At 56.3% G+C, this 19,294-nt stretch overlaps 3 protein-coding genes across 5 annotated transcripts; all 3 read left to right on the top strand.

The window, feature by feature from the left end:
- The first annotated feature begins 107 nt into the window (after window positions 1–107).
- TXLNA (taxilin alpha) lies at window positions 108–10,252 on the top strand. Of its 2 annotated transcripts, none has more exons than XM_030290650.4 (11): window positions 108–341; window positions 1,440–1,573; window positions 2,659–2,985; window positions 4,355–4,446; window positions 4,936–5,106; window positions 5,960–6,154; window positions 6,833–6,952; window positions 7,072–7,146; window positions 7,471–7,563; window positions 7,912–8,007; window positions 8,381–10,252. In XM_030290650.4, the coding sequence occupies exons 2-11, from the start codon at window positions 1,465–1,467 to the stop codon at window positions 8,714–8,716; spliced, it is 1,614 nt and encodes a 537-aa protein (XP_030146510.4). In that variant the 5' UTR covers window positions 108–341; window positions 1,440–1,464; the 3' UTR covers window positions 8,717–10,252. The 2 variants fall into 2 exon arrangements, with proteins under 2 accessions (XP_030146510.4, XP_030146509.4); XM_030290649.4 differs by having other exon boundaries at window positions 109–319.
- A 640-nt stretch (window positions 10,253–10,892) lies between these two features.
- On the top strand, window positions 10,893–14,290 carry CCDC28B (coiled-coil domain containing 28B). 2 transcript variants are annotated; one of them, XM_072918062.1, is made up of 6 exons: window positions 10,893–11,008; window positions 11,670–11,878; window positions 12,361–12,515; window positions 13,357–13,511; window positions 13,598–13,620; window positions 14,167–14,290. In XM_072918062.1, exons 2-6 carry the CDS (start codon window positions 11,724–11,726, stop codon window positions 14,216–14,218), a joined length of 540 nt encoding a protein of 179 aa, XP_072774163.1. In that variant the 5' UTR covers window positions 10,893–11,008; window positions 11,670–11,723; the 3' UTR covers window positions 14,219–14,290. The 2 variants fall into 2 exon arrangements, with proteins under 2 accessions (XP_072774163.1, XP_041576788.2); XM_041720854.2 differs by lacking the exon at window positions 10,893–11,008 and adding an exon at window positions 11,025–11,246.
- IQCC (IQ motif containing C) lies at window positions 13,978–19,149 on the top strand. Its single transcript, XM_072918063.1, has 5 exons — window positions 13,978–14,435; window positions 14,993–15,136; window positions 15,938–16,085; window positions 17,260–17,369; window positions 18,182–19,149. Exons 1-5 carry the CDS (start codon window positions 14,343–14,345, stop codon window positions 18,299–18,301), a joined length of 615 nt encoding a protein of 204 aa, XP_072774164.1. The 5' UTR covers window positions 13,978–14,342; the 3' UTR covers window positions 18,302–19,149.
- Window positions 19,150–19,294: the final 145 nt, after the last annotated feature.

Below are 19,294 nucleotides of genomic sequence, written 5' to 3'. Positions count from 1 at the left end.
CCGGGAGCTGTAGTTTCCGCCGCCGCTCTCCCGCGGAGCACGCCGGGAGCTGTAGTCCCCTCAGCGCCTCCCGCCGCGCTTGCCGCCTCTCCCCCGGTGCTTCCCGGCAGGCCCCGCGCGGCGGGCGCTGATTGGGCGGCGGCGCGGGCGGGCGCACGCGCGGCCGTTGTGAGGCCCCGGGCCGAGCCGCTCCCTCAGCGCCGGTACCGCCGCAACCGCCGCCGCACCGGCACCGGCACCCCCCGGGCACCGGCGGCCCCCGCCGAGCCCGAGGAACCAGGCGACACCTGCGTCAGACCGCCGGTGCTGACGTCACGGGGTGCGCGCGTGACGTCACCGCGGTGCGGGGAGGGGGCGGCGCGGGGCGGCTTTAACGGGGGGGGGGGGGGGGGAATGTCACCGGGGCCGTAACGGGGCTGGGGGAGGCCCGGTGGAACGGGGGTGGCACAGGCGGGGCGGGACGGGGCTGCCGGTGCCGGGGGAGCCACGGGCCGGGGGCTGCGGGGCCGGTTCTCGCCGCCGAGCCCCGGTTATCGCCCCCGAGCCCCGGTTATCCCTCCCATTCCCCGGTTATCCCTCCTGTGCCCCGGTTATCCCTCCCGAGCCCCGGTTATCCCTCCTGTGCCCCGGTTATCGCCCCCGAGACCCGGTTATCCTTCCCATCCCCCGGTTATCGCCCCCGAGACCCGGTTATCCTTCCCATCCCCCGGTTATCTCTCCCGAGCCCCGGTTGTCCCTCCCATTCCCCGGTTATCTCTCCCGAGCCCCGGTTATCGCCGCCGTGCCCCGGAGCTGCGCGGGTGCGGCAGCAGCGGCGGAAAAGGAGCGCCCGAGGCGCGGGGCAGGTGCCGGTGAAGGAACCGAGCTCTGCCCCGGACACCCCCGCACGTGGGCGGCGACACGGGCCGGGCTCTGCCGCCGCTCTGCCCTCCGGTGTTCCTGTCAGGAGTCCCGGTGTGACCGGGGAACGGCTCCTCCTTTCCCTCGGGACCAGCAGCAGCAGCACCCGCAGCTCCCAGTGAGGGTGATAATGGGAATTAGGGTGATAATGGGGAGGCTGAGAACATCCCGACCCCTCAGGGATGAGGATGAGGAGCTGGAATTTCGGGCTTCCTCAGCCAGGGAATTCAGGAGGAATTGCCCTCTGTGCTGTGCAAGCTCTGATTGCTGCCTCAGGTGTGAAATCCAAGAGTTGGGAAGGGCAGAAAGGGCTGTGGGGGTTGTGCCCAGTGGGAAAATTCTGTTTATCTGTGGGTTGGGAGGTGCTGCCTTGCTCCAGAGGGGGATTCCAACAGGAATGATCCTGACACAAAACTGGGAATGGAGAGATGCTTCCCTCAGCACGGAGCTTCTGCTGAGAACAGGCTCCTTCCTTGCCAGGCAGAGCTGATGACTCCAAAAATCCTGCAGATGTCCTCAAAGCCTTTCTGTCCCTGCAGAGCCTGAGAGGGTGCACGGGCTGCGATGAAGAACCAGGCAGTGGAGACCAAAGCAGCTCCACGTCCTTCCAGAACGAGCAGCGGGATGGGGCTGGAAGAGGGAGACTCACCAGAGGCTGCAGCTCCCCCAGAAGGTGGGGGACCCCTGGGGACTGGGGGGTTCTGGCCCTGCCCACCTGGTTGTCCAGGGCAGAAAATCCTGGTTTTTCCAGGGCAGAAAATCCTGATTTTCCAGGGCAGAAAATCCTGGTTTTCTAAGGCAGAAAATCCTGGTTGTCCAGGGTAGAAAATCCTGGTTTTCCAAGGTAGAAAATCCTGGTTTTCCAGGGCAGAAAATCCTGGTTTTTCAGGGCAGAAAATCTTGGTTTTCCAGGGCAGAAAATCTTGGTTGTCCAGGGCAGAAAATCCTGGGTTTCCAGGGTGGAAAATCCTGGTTGTCCAGGGCAGAAAATCTTGGTTGTCCAGGGTAGAAAATCCTGGCTTTCCAGGGTAGGAAATCCTGGTTGTCCAGGGCAGAAAATCCTGGGTTTCCAGGGCAGAAAATCCTGGTTTTCCAGGGTGGAAAATCCTGGTTGTCCAGGGCAGAAAGTCCTGGTTTTCCAGGGTAGAAAATCCTGGTTTTCCAGTGCAGAAAATCCTGGTTTTCCAGGGCAGAAAATCCTGGTTTTCCAGGGTGGAAAATCCTGGTTTTCCAGTGCAGAAAATCCTGATTTTCCAAGGCAGAAAATCCTGGTTGTCCAGGGCAGAAAATCCTGGTTTTCCAGGGCAGAAAATCCTGGGGTTTTTTCCTCTTTTCCTGTGTGTGTGCAGTCCTGGAGGAGTTCCCCTCTCCAGCTTGCTGCCAGGATGTTCTGCCTGCTCCATCCCTGTTTGATCCCAGCTGCTCTTCCCCAGGTTAAAAATCCATTGTCATGCTAAAAAGCCCAGCCTTGGAGCTGCCAGTTCCTCTGGGAGGGGGGGAAGAAAAGCTCACACACAACCTGCTTCCCTTAAAAAAAAAAAAAGAGGGGAGAGGGGGAAATTCTCCCTCTTGACAGATGTCAGGGGCTTGGTCATGCTCTGCTGATCAAAGCTGTTGGGAATGCCCTGATAATGGAACAAAGCAGCTTCTCCTGCTGCAAGTCCAGCCAGGAAAAACCTCCTGTTCATTCCCTGGGTGAGAGAAGGGAGGGGAGCTTCAATTCTCTTTTTATTTTTATTTTCCTTTCTCCTTTCCAAGCTGCCCTGAGCCAGGAGGATCCCAAATCCTCCCGCGACGTCTCGGAGGAGCTGAGCCGGCAGCTGGAGGACATCCTGAACACCTACTGCGTGGATGCCAGCCAGGAGAACCCGGGGGAGGACGGCGGGCAGGGGGATGCCCCCGAGCCCGAGGAGCCCGAGAAGGGCCGGAGCGAATCCCCCAGGAACGGGGAGCAGGAGCCGGGCGGCCCCGAGGTCAACGGCGAGAAGGAGAACTCCAAGGGCAGCGAGGAATTCCGGCCCGGAGAGGAGGCTGGAGACAGGGATCAGAAGAAAGCTCAGGAGAAGAAGAAAGCCAAGGGTTTAGGTGAGGGATTTCCAGCTCCCCAAGGGTTATGGGGAAAAATTCCCAGCTCCCAAGGGGTTTAGGTGAGGGATTCCCAGCTCTCCAAGGGTTATGAGGAAGGATTCTCTGGTCCTCAAGGATTTAAGTAATGGATTCCCAGCTCCCCAAGGGTTTAAGTAAAGGATTCCCAGCTCCCCAAGGGTTTAAGTAAAGGATTCCCAGCTCCCCAAGGGTTATGGGGAAGGATTCCCAGCTCCCCAAGGGGTTGAGGTGAGGGATTCCCAGCTCCCAAGGGTTATGGGGAAGGATTCCAAGCTCCCCAAGGGTTTTGAGGAAGGATTCCCAGCTCCCCAAGGGGTTTAAGTGAGGGATTCCCAGCTCCCCAAGGGTTCTGGGGAAAAATTCCCTGCTCCCAGGGGGTTTGGGTAAAGGATTCCCAGCTCCCAGGGGGTTTAGGTGAGGGATTCCCGGCTCTCCAAGGGTTATGAGGAAGGATTCTCTGGTCCTCAAGGATTTAAGTAATGGATTCCCAGCTCCCCAAGGGTTTAAGTAAAGGATTCCCAGCTCCCAAGGGTTTAAGTAAAGGATTCCCAGCTCCCAAGTGTTATGGGGAAGGATTCCAAGCTCCCCAAGGGTTTTGAGGAAGGATTCCCAGCTCCCCAAGGGTTTAGGTGAGGGATTCCCAGCTCCCCAAGGGTTATGGGGAAAAATTCTCTGCTCCCAGGGGGTTTGGGTAAAGGATTCCCAGCTCCCAAGGGGTTTAGGTGAGGGATTCCCAGCTCTTCAAGGGTTATGGGGAAGGATTCCCAGCTCCCAAGGGTTATGGGGAAGGATTCCCAGCTCCCCAAGTGTTGTGGGGAAGGATTCCAAGCTCCCCAAGGGTTTTGAGGAAGGATTCCCAGCTCCCCAAGGGTTATGAGGGAAAATTCCCAGCTCCCCAAGGGTTATAGGGAAGGATTCTCTGCTTCCCAAGGGTTTAGGGGAAGGATTCCCAGCTTCACAAGGGTTTAGGGGAAGGATTCCCAGCTCCAGCTGTGCTCGAGGATATCGTTGCATGGATAAATTGATTTTATCCCACATTTATCATCCTGGGCGAAGTCAGAGCCTTTGGGAACTTCCTGCTGTTCTGTGGGAGTGAGGAATGCACCCAGTGCAACCTCTGAATTTTGTGGGGTTCTGTTCTGCTGGGCACAGCTGGCTCCAGCTAGCCCAGGGTTGGTTTCCCCCTCCAAAATCCAGCTGCTCCAGTTCTCCCACCACGGGGAAATCCTGGGAGTACACTGGGAACCTGCTCAGCCCCTCCTTTTCTCACCTTTTCCAAGCCAGAACTCACAGTAAAGCCATTTTTATCCTGCTTATTGCATTATTCCCATTCCACATCTCCTTCCAGGCAAGGAAATCACTTTGCTGATGCAGACCCTGAACACCCTGAGCACGTCAGAGGAGAAACTGGCAGCTCTCTGCAAGAAATACGCTGAGCTGGTGAGTCCTGGGGCTGGGGGAGGATATGGCAGCTCGGGGAGGGACATTCCAGGGTGACACTGGAGCTTTGTGGGATCCCTGCAGTGCTGGATCTCTGCCCAGGAGAGGGTGGGTGTCGCTGGGTGCAGCCCGGTGGCCATTGTGAAGCGTGGACAGAAGGAATTTTGGCAAATCTGGGCGCAAGAGGAGCTCAGATCTGTTTTCACCCCCCAATGCCACGTTTAACCAGAGCCAAGGTGGAGTTGCAAGCGTGGATCTGGAACTGGAGGAGGTTTGGGGCTGCCTGTGCTTGTCCAAAGTGTCTGTGGGGGGACAAGCTGGGGGAACGTGGAGCTCCTAATTCCAGCAGGGTGGGAATTAAGGAAGGAGAAAGGCCCCTGGGCTCTGTGCCACTCCTGCTGTGCCCAGGGGTGTCACAAACCTGCTGTCCCCTCAGGGGGGCACAGCCCTGCCCTGCTGCCCCCCACACCCTCCGCTCCCCCCTGGCAGCTGGAGGAGCACCGCAACTCGCAGAAGCAGATGAAGATCCTGCAGAAGAAGCAGAGCCAGCTGGTGCAGGAGAAGGATCACCTGCAGAGCGAGCACAGCAAGGCCATCCTGGCCAGGAGCAAGCTGGAGAGCCTGTGCCGGGAGCTGCAGAGGCACAACCGCACCCTCAAGGTGACTTCCCGCGGGCCCTGCTCCCCTCCAGGTCCTGATTCCCCATCCCTGAGCCCTTGGGGCAGCCTCCCCTTCCCCAGGGGTGCTCCCACTCTGCCACCAGATTTTGGTGTGGGGCAGCATCACCTGCAGGATCCCAGTTGGTATTTCTGGGTTTGTGCAGGAGGGAGGAAGGGGAAGGACCAGAGTCCTTTCCTGTGGATATAAGGAATAACGGGAGGCTGGGTGGGTTGGGTCATCATTTTGGGAAGTTTTCCTGCTGGGTATAAGAACATCATTTTGAGAAGTTTTCCTGATGGAAATAAGGAATAATAGGAGGCTGGGTGGCTTGGGAGCATCATTTTGGGAAGCTTTCCTGATGTATGTAAGAACATAATTTTGGGAAGTCTTTTTGATGGATATAAGGACCTCATTTTGAGAAGTTTTCCTGATTGGATGTAAGAACATCATTTTGGAAACTTTTCCTGATGGAAATAAGGAATAATGGGAGGCTGAATGGGTTTGGAACAGCATTTTGGGAAGTTTTTTAATGGAAATAAGGAATAATGGGAGCCGGATGGGTTGGGAACATCATTTTGGGAACTTTTCCTGATGGAAATAAGGAATAATGGGAGGCTGAAAGGGTTTGGAGCATAATTTTGGGAAGTTTTCCTGATGGATATAATGACATAATTTTGGGAACTTTTCCTGTTGGATATAAGGAATAATGGGAGGCTGGGTCATTTTGGGAAGTTTTTTTTGATGGATATAAGGACATCATTTTGGGAAGTTTTCCTGATGGAAATAAGGAATAATGGGAGGCTGGGTGGCTTGGGAACATCATTTTGGGAAGTTGCTCCCTTCCCTCCCGCAGGAGGAGGGCGTGCAGCGCGCCAGGGAGGAGGAGGAGAAGAGGAAGGAGGTGACCTCGCACTTCCAGGTGACGCTGAACGACATCCAGCTGCAGATGGAGCAGCACAACGAGCGCAACTCCAAACTGCGCCAGGAGAACATGGAGCTGGCTGAGAGGCTGAAGAAGCTCATCGAGCAGTACGAGCTGCGGGAGGAGGTGGGTTCTTGGAATTTGTGCTGTTTAGGTGATTTTGAGATTGTAGAAAGTCTCTGTCTGTCAGCCCCGCTGCCAAAGCAGAAGCCATAATTGGTCGGTGCTGTTTCAAGGTTGTTTATTCTGTTTATCTCTAACATGTTCTGCTGTCCTGCCGCAGCTCTGTCCTGCAGGGCAGCGTGTGGGGCTCTGCCCTCAGTGGGATGGTACAAACATTAAATACCACAAACTACCTGTGCTGGATTTACAATAACGTGCCAATATCTGTCACCTACGTTGGACAGTGTGTCCCCAGCCTGAACCAACAGAAAAATGCCAACACCACAGTGAAACATGGAGGGCATGAAGAAGGAGAAAAAGGACAAGGCACACCCAATTTCCTCCATCTTGTCCCCTCTGGACCCCTAATCTAGAATCCTAAAATTTTACTTTTGCACCCGTGCTACATTTAATTATTACTTATATCAAACACTCAGAGCTTGTAATTCATCCTGTAAGATTGAAAACGCTTTTCCATGGGCAGAGATCACAGCCAGTGTCTCTGGGGGCTCTGTCCAGGGGGGTTCCTGACCCCTGCCAGGGTCCCAGGGCAGCCAGAGGGAAGCCCTGGATTCCCACAGGGAGCTGCCAGAGGGGAGGAGGGAGCTCTGGGTGTCCCCTGAGCTGTGGTGTTCCCTGCAGCACATTGACAAGGTGTTCAAGCACAAGGAGCTGCAGCAGCAGCTGGTGGATGCCAAACTGCAGCAGGCCCAGGAGATGCTGAAGGAGGCAGAGGAGAGGCACCAGCGGGAGAAGGATTTTGTAAGTGTTGGAGCAGTTTCTTGGGGAACTTTTTGGTTCTTAGGGTGGATCCCGGGGTGTCATCTCAGATTTTGGCATGGCCAGGAGCATTCCCAGGTAACTGCTTTGCTCTTCCCCAGCTGCTGAAGGAGGCTGTGGAATCGCAGAGGATGTGTGAGCTGATGAAGCAGCAGGAGACCCACCTCAAGCAGCAGGTGAGTTCCCTGCTCAGCCTGTTTTGTTGGGGGATTTCCCTCCCTCCCTGCACAACCCAAAGTTCCTTAATGTGGAAAACAGAGGGGCAGAGGATCTCTGCCAGGTTTGGTTTTACGAGCTGAGACTGTTCAGGGCAGTCATGGGATCAGCCTCCACGGCCAGGAGGAGTTTGTAGAACACTCTGCTCTCGGGATGTTTCCCTAGGACGGGGTTTGCCTCTGGCAGAGCAGCTCCTGCTGTTTGTCCATGTCCCAGGGCAGCAGCTCAGCCCTTGGCTGGCCTCTCCCCTCTCCAGGCACTGAGCTCCCTGCCTCTCTCCACAGCTGGCTCTGTACACAGAGAAGTTTGAGGAGTTCCAGAACACCCTTTCCAAAAGCAGTGAAGTGTTCACAACGTTCAAACAGGAGATGGAGAAGGTGGGTGATGCTTTTTCCTCCGTGCTGCTGGGAGCTGGAAGAGCCCCAGCTCCGTAATTTCAGTTAATTTTGGATCTACCCCCAAAATTTGGGGTGACACATGAGGACCTGTGGGATGCCACTGCAACGTTCTCCCTGGGGTTTATTTATTTTCATCCCTGTGGGTCCCTTTCCAGCTCAGGACTTTTTGTGACTCAATTTTTGCCCTTTCTGTGATGCTGTAGATGACCAAGAAAATCAAGAAGCTGGAAAAGGAGACCTGGGGTTTATTTATTTTGTTCCCTGTGGGTCCCTTTCCAGCTCAGGACGTTTTGTGACTCAATTTTTGCCCTTTCTGTGATTCTGTAGATGACCAAGAAAATCAAGAAGCTGGAGAAGGAGACCACCATGTACCGCTCCCGCTGGGAGAGCAGCAACAAGGCCCTCCTGGAGATGGCAGAAGAGGTGAGGGGAGGCTCTGGAGCAGCTGGGGAGGGTGGGGTGGGCACAGGACGGGTCCTGCCTCATGCTCTGTGAGGGCAAAGGGAGGAAGAAGCTCCTTGGTGCTTGGGGTGCTGAAGGTTTGCTTGGTTTCCCCTCTCAGGCTTCCCTAGAATCAGTCATGGAATGGTTTGGGCTGGAAGGGACCTTAAAGTTCATCCCATGGGACAGGCAGGGACACCTTCCACATCCCAGGTTTCTCCAAGCCTGGCCTTGGAGCCTCCCAGGGATCCAGGGACAACCACAGCTTCTCTGAGCACCCTGTGCCAGGGCCTCACCACCCTCACAGGGAGGAATTTCATCCCAATATCCCGCCTAACCCCACCTCTCCCTGCAGAAAACACTGCGGGACAAGGAGCTGGAGGGGCTGCAGGTGAAGATCCAGCGCCTGGAGAAGCTGTGCCGGGCGCTGCAGACGGAGCGCAACGACCTCAACAAGAAGGTGCAGGACCTGTGTGCCCACACGGACCTGCTGGAGCCCCTGAAGGAACCCCTGAAGGAGCCTCTGAAGGAATCCCTGAAGGAATCCCTGAAGGAGCCATCCCGGGACAGCCCCGAGGCAGCTCCGCATTCCCCGAGCTCGGGAAAGGCCCCGGGCAGCCCCGACCCCGCGGGAATCCCGGCAGAACCGGGGCAGAGCGGGACTGAGGAGGGCACTGGGGGCACCGACTGAGCCCCCACCCCCGGCAGGACACACGGGTGGGGTGAGGGAGGGTGACCTGGGAGCTGCTTTAGATTCCATTCTGCTTGTCCTGGTGGGAAAGGATAGGGCACAGCCCTCCTGGGGGATGTGAGATTTCCTAGTTTAGGTTTTTTGGAGGGTTTTTTTTAAGATTTTACATATATATATATATATATATACATATATATATATATATATAAATATGCAGGGCAACACTTTTATCTATGGATATCCATAAGAAGCAGAAGGGCCCAGCTCCCTGCCTGTGTGAATATTGAAAATACGGAGCTTCAACTGATTGTCCCTCTGACTAAAGGACCTTGTCACTGGCAGGCTCAGGAGAGCAGCGCCAGGGATCTGTGCCCCTGCACAGGTACAAGGCACATGCCTCCACTGTCACAGGAGTGACAGCAGAGCTGGGAGAATCCCAGAGCATTCCCAGGGCTGGATTCTCCCCGTGCCTGGCTGCTGAGGGCACCAGAGGCCGTTCCCCGGCTCTCTGCGGGCTCTGGGTCCGCAGTGGGGACGAGGAGAAGCAGGAGAGGGGGTGCCTGGTCCCACCCTTGGGAATTTTTGCTCTTCCCAGGCCCTGCCAATCTCAAAACCGCCTTACAATTCACAGTTGCCTCTTTGCTGAACGCACACGTGCACAAAGTGTATTAAACAGTTAACCCAAAGGTCTAATTCCCAAGTGTTTTGCATCGTTGTGCACAGGGACTGGGGAGGTGCCCCCGAGCCCCTCTGGCCCAGCCCTGGAGGCATCCACGGAGCTGGGAGGGATCCAAGCTCAGAGCTGTGTGTGCTCCTGGGGCTGCTCCTCCATCCCCCCGGCCTGGGGGTGCCTGTGCTGTCCCAGCCCCACTTCTCCTTCCCCTCTCTGCTTGGAAGAGCCTCTCCCCAGTGCTGCCTCACCCCGCGGGGCCTGGATGTGCTGGGAGAGAGTTTAGGGACAGACGTGGGACCTGCTGGCACCAGGATTTGGGATTTTCCTCGGTTTGTCAAGACTTTTTGTCTTTTTGCTGTTCTTTTGGAAGACTCGACTCGCTTCAAACCTCGCTGCAGCTTCTCTTTGTGACAGACTTTATCGCCAGCATTGTGCTGGAAGCTGATCCCCACCGTGGATGGACCCGGGGGATCCGTTTGGGATTGTCTCCTGGCACCACAGCTGCTCTCACAGCTTCCCTCCACGAAGGAGCTGCCTCCGTGCCCCCTCCTCCTGCAGAGGATTCCCGGGAATGCTGAGGAGGGCAGGATGGACAGGCTCAGCAGAGCCCTGCCTGGGCATCCACTGGGACAGTCCCTGGAGCTCTGGTGGCTTTGTCTTCCAGCCCCAGGTGGTTCCTCCAGGATGATCCATGAATGTAACCCGGCCGGGCTGAGCCAGGGCTGCTGCCGACATCTGGACTTCATTAAAGCAAAACCCTTTAGAAATTCACCAAACCCCGTTTTTTTTTCTGTCTTTTCCCTGTTAAGGTACAGAAACCTCCTGGTGTGTATCCTGTATCCAATAGAGACACTCCCAACCTCGCTGCTGCCTCTCGTGTCTCTCTTCTTTACCACACTGGGGGGTGAAGTGAAGATTTTTGGGCTGTGGGGTGGCTCTGTGGGACACAACATCCCCGTGTCCTGTCACAGCTGAGACAGCCACGATACCCAGAGTGTCACCGTGCAATTTCAGAAAGCTCCAGCCCTTACAGAGCAACATCGGGTCACTTCAGAAGGCTGCAAAACTAATTGTTTTTTACCCAATTTATTATCCCCTCCTGTTCACACATTGCATCTGTGTGCTCTGTGTGGTTGTGAGCACACCTGGGCACTGTGGCTCACCTGCCCTTCACACCTGCGCCCATGGGGGAGCAGCCACTCCCCTCCCCATCACACAAACTCACCTGAGCTCTGCTCCTCCTCTCCAGCGCCAACGAGCCGGGGGAGGCTCCAGGGGCGTTTTGCTGCTGTGGATGGGATGTCCCTGCTCAGAGAGGAAATTTGGGGGTCCCCACTGTGACCTGGCATCTCCCACCCCGGGGTGCTGCAGCCACCGGCCCTGGGGGTACCAAACCCCCCCAGCCCCTCCCGGCTGGTCCCTTGTGCCCCATCGGCTCCAAAATGTCCAAGATGGGTTAAAAATCCGGGATTTACAGGAGCAGCCGCGCTCGGGCTGGAAGAGGGGGGGGGACGGGACTTGTTTAATCCCGGCCCTGCGCCAGGGCTGGAGGCCCTTCCCGGCTCCTTCCAGCGGGGACGGATCCTGCGGCGCCGCGGTGACAGCGGAGGGGACTCGGGGTAACACCCGGGGCCGGGAGGGGGTGGCAGGAACGACCCGGGGGCTCCGCGGGTTGGGATCCCGGCGCGTTCCCGGTGCTGCGGGATGCTGATCCCGGGGCTGATCCCGGGCTCACTGCCCGGCGGAGCCTGGAGGAAGTTCCCTTTCCCTTTAAATGCAAATCCCGGGCTGTGCGGACGCTGGCCGGTGGGCTCGGGCTGTCCATCGGTCCCGGAGGCCGGAGCGGGCCTGGCGCAGGTCAGTCCCGCCCGGAGGTCGCGGACAACGGGGACAAAGCGGCTCCGCAGCCCCCGGAGCTGCCCCGTCCCGGCGGCTCGGCGGGACAAAGGGGTGACGGTCCCGCTGTGCTCCGCTCTCACCGGGGCGATTCGGGACCGAAATCCTCTTTTCCATCGAGAGACGGGGCCCGACCGGAGCCCCGGTCGAGCTCCCGCGGGGATGCTCCGGGCGCGGAGAGAGAGCGGAGCCCCCCGGGAACGGGAGACCGAGGCACCGAGTTCCTGCTCCGGTCCTCCCGCCGCCGCCGGTGGCCGCGGGTGTCACTCCTGAACCGGGGGATCCCGGTGCCTGTAGCTGTCCCCCCGTGTCCCGGGGCTCCCCAACCCTCCCGCCGTGCCCCGGGCAGCCGCGTTCTCTCCCCGAGCCCCCGTCTCCGTGCAGGGAAGGAGCCGTGTCGGTGGCACGGAGGGTCCCGGTGCCGCAGCCCCCGCGGCCATGGAGGAGCGGAGGAAGAAGCGGAGCCCGCAGAGCTGCCTGGCCCAGCCGGTGCCCGCCGGGGCCCCGCGGCCGCTGCCCCCGAGCAAGAGCGCGTCCTTCGCGCTGCCGCTGCCCGCGCTGCCCTCGCCCCGCCAGCGGCCGCGGCCCCGCCGGTCAGTGCGAACCGGGAGGGAACCGGGGGGAGCCGGGGGAGAGCCGGGGGGAACCCGGGGGGGAGCCGGGGCAGCCCGGGGAGAACCGGGAGGAACCCGGGGGGAACCGGGAGGAGCTCGAGGGGAACCGGGAGGAACCCGGGGAGAACCGGGAAGAACCGGGAGGAACCCGGGGAGAACAGGGAGGAACCCGGGGGGAACCGGAGCAGCCCGTGGGGAGCCCGGGAAGAACCGGGAGGAACCCGGGGAGGACCGGGGGGAACCCGGGGAGAACAGGGAGGAACCCGGGGGAGCCGGGGCAGCCCGTGGGGAACAGGGAGGAACCCGGGGGGAACCGGAGCAGCCCGTGGGGAACCGGGGAGAACAGGGAGGAACCCGGGGGGGACCGGGAGGAGCTCGAGGGGAACCGGGAGGACCCGGGGAGGACCGGGGGGAACCCGGGGGAGCCTCGGGCCGGTGCCAGCGCCGCGTTCCCCGCGCAGGGCGAGCAAGGAGCGGGCGCGGGCGGGCGCGGGCGGGTCCCGGGGGGCGCCGCTCCAGCACAGCTTCCTCACGGACGTGTCCGACGTGTGCGAGATGGAGCGGGGGCTGCTCAGCCTCCTCAGCGACTTCCACTCGGGAAAGCTGCAGGCGTTCGGTGAGGGGAGGGATGGGGGGGATCCGTGGGGTCGGTGGGGTGGGGTGGGATGGATGGGGTGGGGTGGGATGGGGTCCATGGGATGGGATCCATGGGGTGGGATGGGCTGGGGTGGGGTGAGATGGATGGGATGGGATCTATGAGATGGAATCCATGGGGTGGGATGGGATGGGATGGGATGGGATGGGATGGGATGGGATGGGATGGGATGGGATGGGATGGGATGGGATGGGATCTATGGGATGGGATGGATGGCATGAGGTGGGGTGGGATGGGGTGGAATCCTTGGGATGGGGTGGGATAGAATCCATGGGATAGATGGGATCTATGGGATGGGATCCATGGGATGGGATGGGATGGAATCCGTGGGATGGGATCCATGAGGTGGGATCCATGGGATGGGATCCATGGGATGGAATGGGCTGGGGTGGGGTGAGATGGATGGGATCCGTGGGGTGGGATCCATGGGGTGGGATCCATGGGGTGGGATCCATGGGGTGGGATGGGATCCATGAGGTGGGATCCATGGGGTGGGGTGGGATGGGCAGGGCACAGGGAAGGAGCAGACTGGGGAATTTTGAGGCTGGGGAATTTTGGATCCGTGGGGAATGGGGCGGGATGGGGAAAATGTTGGATCCATAGGGAAGGGACGGATGATGGATGGATGGATCCATGGTTGGATGGGGGATGGATAGAAGGGTCCATGGGTGGATCCCTGCCATCGAGCAGGCATAGCTGGGGGTTGGGTTGATGCTCTGTCAGGTGCTCTGGGGCTGTGCTGGCTCCTGCCCGGGGCCGGGGCAGGGCTGGCAGGCGGTGCGGAAGGTTCTGGATGTCCCAGGGAAGGAGTGCTCCTTCGAGCAGCTGGAGCACGTGCGGGAGATGCAGGAGAAGCTGGCGCGGCTGCACTTCGGCCTGGACGTGTGCGTGGAGGAGCTGCCCCAGGAGCAGAAGAAGGCGGCGGCCGACAGGAACTTGGACCAGCTGCTGGCACACGTGAGTGTCACCCCCGTGTCACCCCTGTCCCCTGGGACACCCCGGGGTCCCCTCCGCTCCCTCAGCCTCTGCCTTTGCTCCCGCAGCTGGAAGAGCTCAGCAGCTCCATGTATCCTTGGCTGGTGATGTGGCAGTGACAGGGGTGGCATTATGGTGACAGGGGTGGCAGTGATGCTGGTGGTGGGTGGCCACGGCAGGGGTGGCAGTGGTGACGGGGATGGCAGTGGCAATGGTGAGAGTGACAGTGGTGGCAGTGGCAGTGGTGACAGTGATGATGGTGACAGTGGCAGTAGTGGCAGTGGAAGTAACAGTGGTGGCAATGATGGTGGTGGCAGTGGTGACAATGACAGCAGTGACAGTGGTGGCAGTGATAACGGTGGCAGTGGCAGTGGTGACAATGCCAGCAGTGGCAGTGATGATGGTGGCAGTGGCAGTGGTGGCAGTGGTGACAATGCCAGCAGTGGCAGTGGTGACAATGCCAGCAGTGGCAGTGATGATGGTGGCAGTGTCAATGACAGGGGTGACAATGACAGCAGTGGCAGTGGTGGCAGTGGCAGTGGTGACAGTGATGATGGTGGCAGTGGTGGCAGTGGTGGCAGTGACAATGACACCGGTGCCAGTGACGCTGCTGGCGGTCCCCTTGACCCGCTCTCAGACAGAAGCTGCACCTGGCCGAGAGCTCTGACCCGGAGGACGCGGCGCCCTGACCCCGGGGCTGTCCCTGACCCCGGGGCTGTCCCTGTCCCTGTCCCCGTCCCCGTCCCCGTCCCCGCCGCCCCTCAGGCCCGGGCCCGGCCGCGCCCCCCCCGCCATGGCGGCTGTCGCGGCGTGATGACGTCAGCAGGCGGCGGCGCGGCCATGGCGGCCGAGGCCGGGCCCGAGGCCGAGCGGCGGCGGCTGATCCGGGCCGTGACCGGGCTGCAGGTGCGGGAGCGGGGCCGGGACCGGGCTGCGGGTGCGGGAGCGGGGCCGGGACCGGGCTGCGGGTGCGGGAACGGGGCCGGGACCGGGCTGCGGGTGCGGGAGCGGGGCCGGGGCAGGCGGGGAGGGAGAAGGGCGGACGGGGCCTTGAGGGGCGCTTGGGGAGGAGACCCTTGGGGGGGGTGTGAGGGCACATCTGGGCGGGGGGTGAGGGCACATCTGGGGGGGGTGTGAGGGCACATCTGGAAGGGAGTGTGAGGGCACATCTGGAGGGGGATGTGAGGGCACATCTGGAAAGGGGTGAGGGCACATCTGGAAGGGGTGAGGGCACATCTGGGTGGGTGTGAGGGCACATCTGGGGGGGTGTAAGGGCACATCTGGAGAGGTGTGAGGGCACATCTGGGGGGTGTGAGGGCACATCTGGGGGGGTGTGAGGGCACATCTGGGGGTGTGAGGGCACATCGCTGCCGGTGCGGGCGGCGCTCGGCGGCCCCGCGGGCCCGGCCCGGCCCGGTTGGGTTCGGTTCGGTGCCGTCCCAGCGCCGCCCCCGCCGTGCCAGGCCCGGGCCAGGGGGTTCCTGCTGCGGCGGCAGCTCCGCGCGGCGCGGGAGGAGTTCGAGGCGCTGGTGCTGCAGCTCGAGGGGGACCGGGGACAGCTGAGCTGGAGCGGCCGCGTCCTGCCCCGCCCGCGCTTCGGGATCGAGGTCCGTGAGCGGCACCGGTACCGGCGGCTCCGGGAATGAGCTCATTGATGTCGTTTTTCTTTCCTGTTTCCATATATTTCTTTATGTTTTCCATATTTTCTTTTGTGTATTTTAGTATTTTATTGGATGTTTCTATATTTAAATATATTTTATTTTATTTATTTTATTTTATTTAGTGTATTTTAATGTTTTATTTCACATTTCTTTGCTATTTCTATATATTTATTTATATTTTATATATTTTCTACCATGTATTATAATATTTACTTTGATATTTCAATATATTTCTTTATATTTATTTTCTTTCATGTATTCTAATATTTACTTTAATATTTCTATATGTTTCTTTATTTTTTTATATATTTTATTTTGTGTATTCTAATATTTCCTTTGCTATTTCTTTGCTATTTCTATGTATTTCTTTGTATTTTATATATTTTTATTTGTGTATTCTAATATTTTCTTTGATATTTCTTTGCTATTTCTATGTATTTTTCTGTATTTTATGTATTTTCTTTTGTGTATGCTAATATTTTCTTTGATATTTGCTATTTCTTTATATTTCATATAGTTCTTTTTGTAGTATTCTAATATTATATTTGATATTTCTTCGCTGTTTCTATATACTAACTTATATTTTATTTTTTAAAATATTTTCTTTTATATATATATCTTTATATTTCCTTCCTATTTCTTCATATTTTCTTCCACTTCCCTTTTTTTTTTTTTTTTTTTTTTACACTTCCTTGATTTTTCCCTTCACGTTTTTCTCCCATTTTTCGCCCTTTCTCACAATATCAGGAGCCAATTCCCGGGAAAACCGGGGAGGAGGAGGGGACAGAGTGGGGGCACGCCCCTCCCCCAGCCCCCCCTGACCCCCCAAATTTGGGGGAGGAGGAGGAGGAGGAAGGAGCCGGGTCAGGGGACACGGAGAGCAGCGAGAGCCCAGGTTTGGGGGGGTTTGGGGGGATTTTGGGTGGATTTTGGGGCAGATTTGGGTGGATTTCAGAGGGTTTTGGGTGTATTTTGGGGGATTTTGGGTGGATTTTTGGCATATTTCGGGCAGATTTTGGGCGGATTTTGGAGGATTTGGAGCTCCCACGGTGCTGATCTTTGGGGCTCTCCTGTTTTCAGGGCGGATTTTGGATGGATTTTTGGGCGGATTTTGGATGGATTTTTGGGCAGATTTTGGGTGGATTCTGGGTGGATTTTGGCAGGATTTTTGGGTGGATTTTGGGCAGATTTTGGGTAGATTCTGGGCAGATTTGGGTGGAGTTCGTGCACATTTTTGGGTGGATTCTGGGTGGATTTTGGCAGGATTTTTGGGCGGATTTTTGTATGGATTTTGGGCAGATTCTGTGTAGATTCTGGGCAGATTTTGGGTGGAGTTTGTGCACATTTTTGGGTGGATTTTGGGAGGATTTTGGGCAGCGATTTGAGAGGATTTTAGGCGGATTTTGGGTAGATTTTTGGACGGATTTTTGAGCGGATTCTGGAGAATTTTGGGTGGATTTGGGAGGATTTTTGTGCGGATTCTGGGTAGATTTTATGCGGATTTTTGTTCATGTTTTGTGCGGATTCTGGGCGGATTTTGGATGGATTTTGGGCGCTTTTTGAGCTCCCTGGGTGCTGATCTTTGGCCTCTCCCGTTCCAGGGCTGATTTTTTGGGCAGATTTTTGGCGGGTTTTGTGTGGATTTTGGGCAGATTCTGGGCGGATTCTGGGTAGATTTGGGAGGATTTTTGGGCAGATTTTGAGCAGATTCTGGGTGGATTTTGGGCGCATTTGGAGCTCCCATGGTGCTGATCTTTGGCTTCTCCCAGGGCAGATTTTTGGGTGGATTTTTGGGCGGATTTTGGGCAGATTCTGGGTGGATTTTATGTGGATTCTGGGTTGATTTTGGGCAGATTTTGGGTGGATTTTTGGGCAGATTTTGAGCAGATTCTGGGTGGATTTTGGGTGCATTTGGAGCTCCCTGGGTGCTGATCTTTGGCCTCTCCCAGGGCGGATTTTTGGTCAGATTTTTGGGCGTATTTTGGGCAGATTCTGGGTGGATTTTGGAGGATTTTGGGCGCATTTTGAGCTCCCTGGGTGCTGATCTTTGGCCTCTCCTGTTCCCACAGGGATCCTGCAGGAGCTGCAGGCGCTGCCACGCCGGGAGCTGCAGCAGCAGCGGCTGCAGCTGCAACTGGAGCTGCTCTGGATCCAACAGGCCATGGCCAGCAGGAAACACGTGAGGGCTGAGGGGCTGGGAGGGAAATGGCAAAGAAATGGAAAGGAAAATAGAAATATCAAAATGAAAAGGAATATTTAAAAAAAAAATGTAAAGGAATAGCAAAGAAAATTGAAAGAAATAGAAAATATAAAGGAAATATCAAAGGAATTCTAAAGGAATAGCAAAGAAAATTGAAAGGAATAGCAAAGGAAATGTAAAGGAAATAGCAAAGGAAATATAAAGGGAATATAAAGAAAATATCAGAGAAAGTAGAAGGAATATCAAAATATAAAGGGAATATAAGGGAAATATCAAAGAAAATAGAAAGGAAATGGCAAAGTAAATGTAAAGGAAATATAAAGGAAATAGCAAAGAAAATAGAAAGGAATATCAAAGAAAATAAAAAGGAAATATCAAAGAAAATATTAAGGAAATACCAAAGGAACAGCAAAGAAAATAGAAAGGAATAGAAAGGAAATAGCAAAGAAAATGTAAAGGAAATAGAAAGGAATAGCAAAGAAAATAGAAAGGAAGTATCAAAGAAAATATTAAGGAAATATCAAAGGAATAGCAAAGAAAATAGAAAGGATTAGCAAAGGAAATTTAAAGGAAATATCAAAGAAAATAGAAAGAAAATATAAGGAAAATCAAAGAAAACATAAGGGAAATATAAAAGAAAATATAAATAAAATATAAAAGGAAAGAGAAAATATAAAAGAAAATAGATATTTCTTTATATTTTCTTTCTAAGACAATAGAAAAGAAAATACAAGGAAATATCAAAGACAATAGCAAGCAAATCCAAAGCAGGTTTTGTCTCTCTCTGGCAGTTCCTGCTGCTGAAACAGAAGCTGGGAATTCCTCACCATGCCTGCAGCAGCATTCCCGAGTTCCTGCACTGCTGGGGAGAGGCCCTGGAGCTGCAGCAGCTGCAGCAGCAGCAGCCCTGAGGGACCAGGGGCAGCTGCAGCTCCCTGGGATGCAGAAAAATGGGAACAAATCCCTCTGTAGGGTTTTGCTGCCAGCAGGATGGAGCAGCAGCAGCCCCGAGGAGTGTCCTGGAGGGAGCTGAGCTGGGAGATCCAGGTGGGAATTGCAGGGTTGGCACTCCCAGCCGTGTTCTGGAGCTGTTTGGGGCTGCAGGAACGAGCTCTTCTGGGGGTTCCAGCTGGGAATTGGGTTTTTGGGGTGACTCTGTGATATCCAAGGAGGCCTGCATCCCAAATCCAGCTCCCTGGGATGCAGAAAAAATGGGAACAAATCCTTCTGTGGGTGTGTGTTCCCAGCAGGATGGAACATCAGCAGCTCCTGGAGGGAGCTGTGCCACCAGAGCCCTGTTTGGTGGCTGAGCTGGGTGATCCAGGTGGGAATTTCAGGGTTGGCATTCCCAGCCCTGGAGCTGTTTGGGGATTCAGGAAGGAGCTCTTCCCACACAGCTCTGGGAATCCGTGTTTGGGGTGGCCAAGGGTTGGATTTTTGGGAGCAGTTCCCTGGCTCTGCTGTGCAGCTGGGGAGGGAGGGCCCATCCCCCTGATCCTTGGGATGAAGGCTCATTCCTGCTTTTCCTCTGCCTCTGGAATTGTCTCCCCGGGGCAGAGGCAGGAAAGGACCTGGTGCTTTGTCAATTCCTTCAGCTCAGGGACATTCCAGGTCCCTCACAAAGGGACTTCCCATGTGGTGCTGTGCCTCCCTGCCCTGACCCCTATGTGGACACTGCAGATCTGGATCCTTTCTGCTCTGGAATTGTTTTTATTTTTTTGGGAATTAAAAAAAAAAAAACAACTTTTCCTGATGCTGAGCCTGTTCCTGCCTGGCTCCCTGATTTCTCTGAGGGTGTTGGACGTGGCCACAACTTCTGCTGCTGCCTTTGCATGCATGGAAACTGGGCTGGGCTCAGCAGGGAGGGGTTGCGGTGCTCAGGAGGGTTTGGGGTGCCCAGGAGG

The sequence above is a fragment of the Taeniopygia guttata genome, chromosome 23, assembly GCF_048771995.1.
Source record: "Taeniopygia guttata chromosome 23, bTaeGut7.mat, whole genome shotgun sequence".
NCBI lineage: Eukaryota > Metazoa > Chordata > Aves > Passeriformes > Estrildidae > Taeniopygia > Taeniopygia guttata.
Note: the sequence above shows the minus strand (reverse complement) of the source record. Positions and strands in the feature narration are given on the sequence as shown.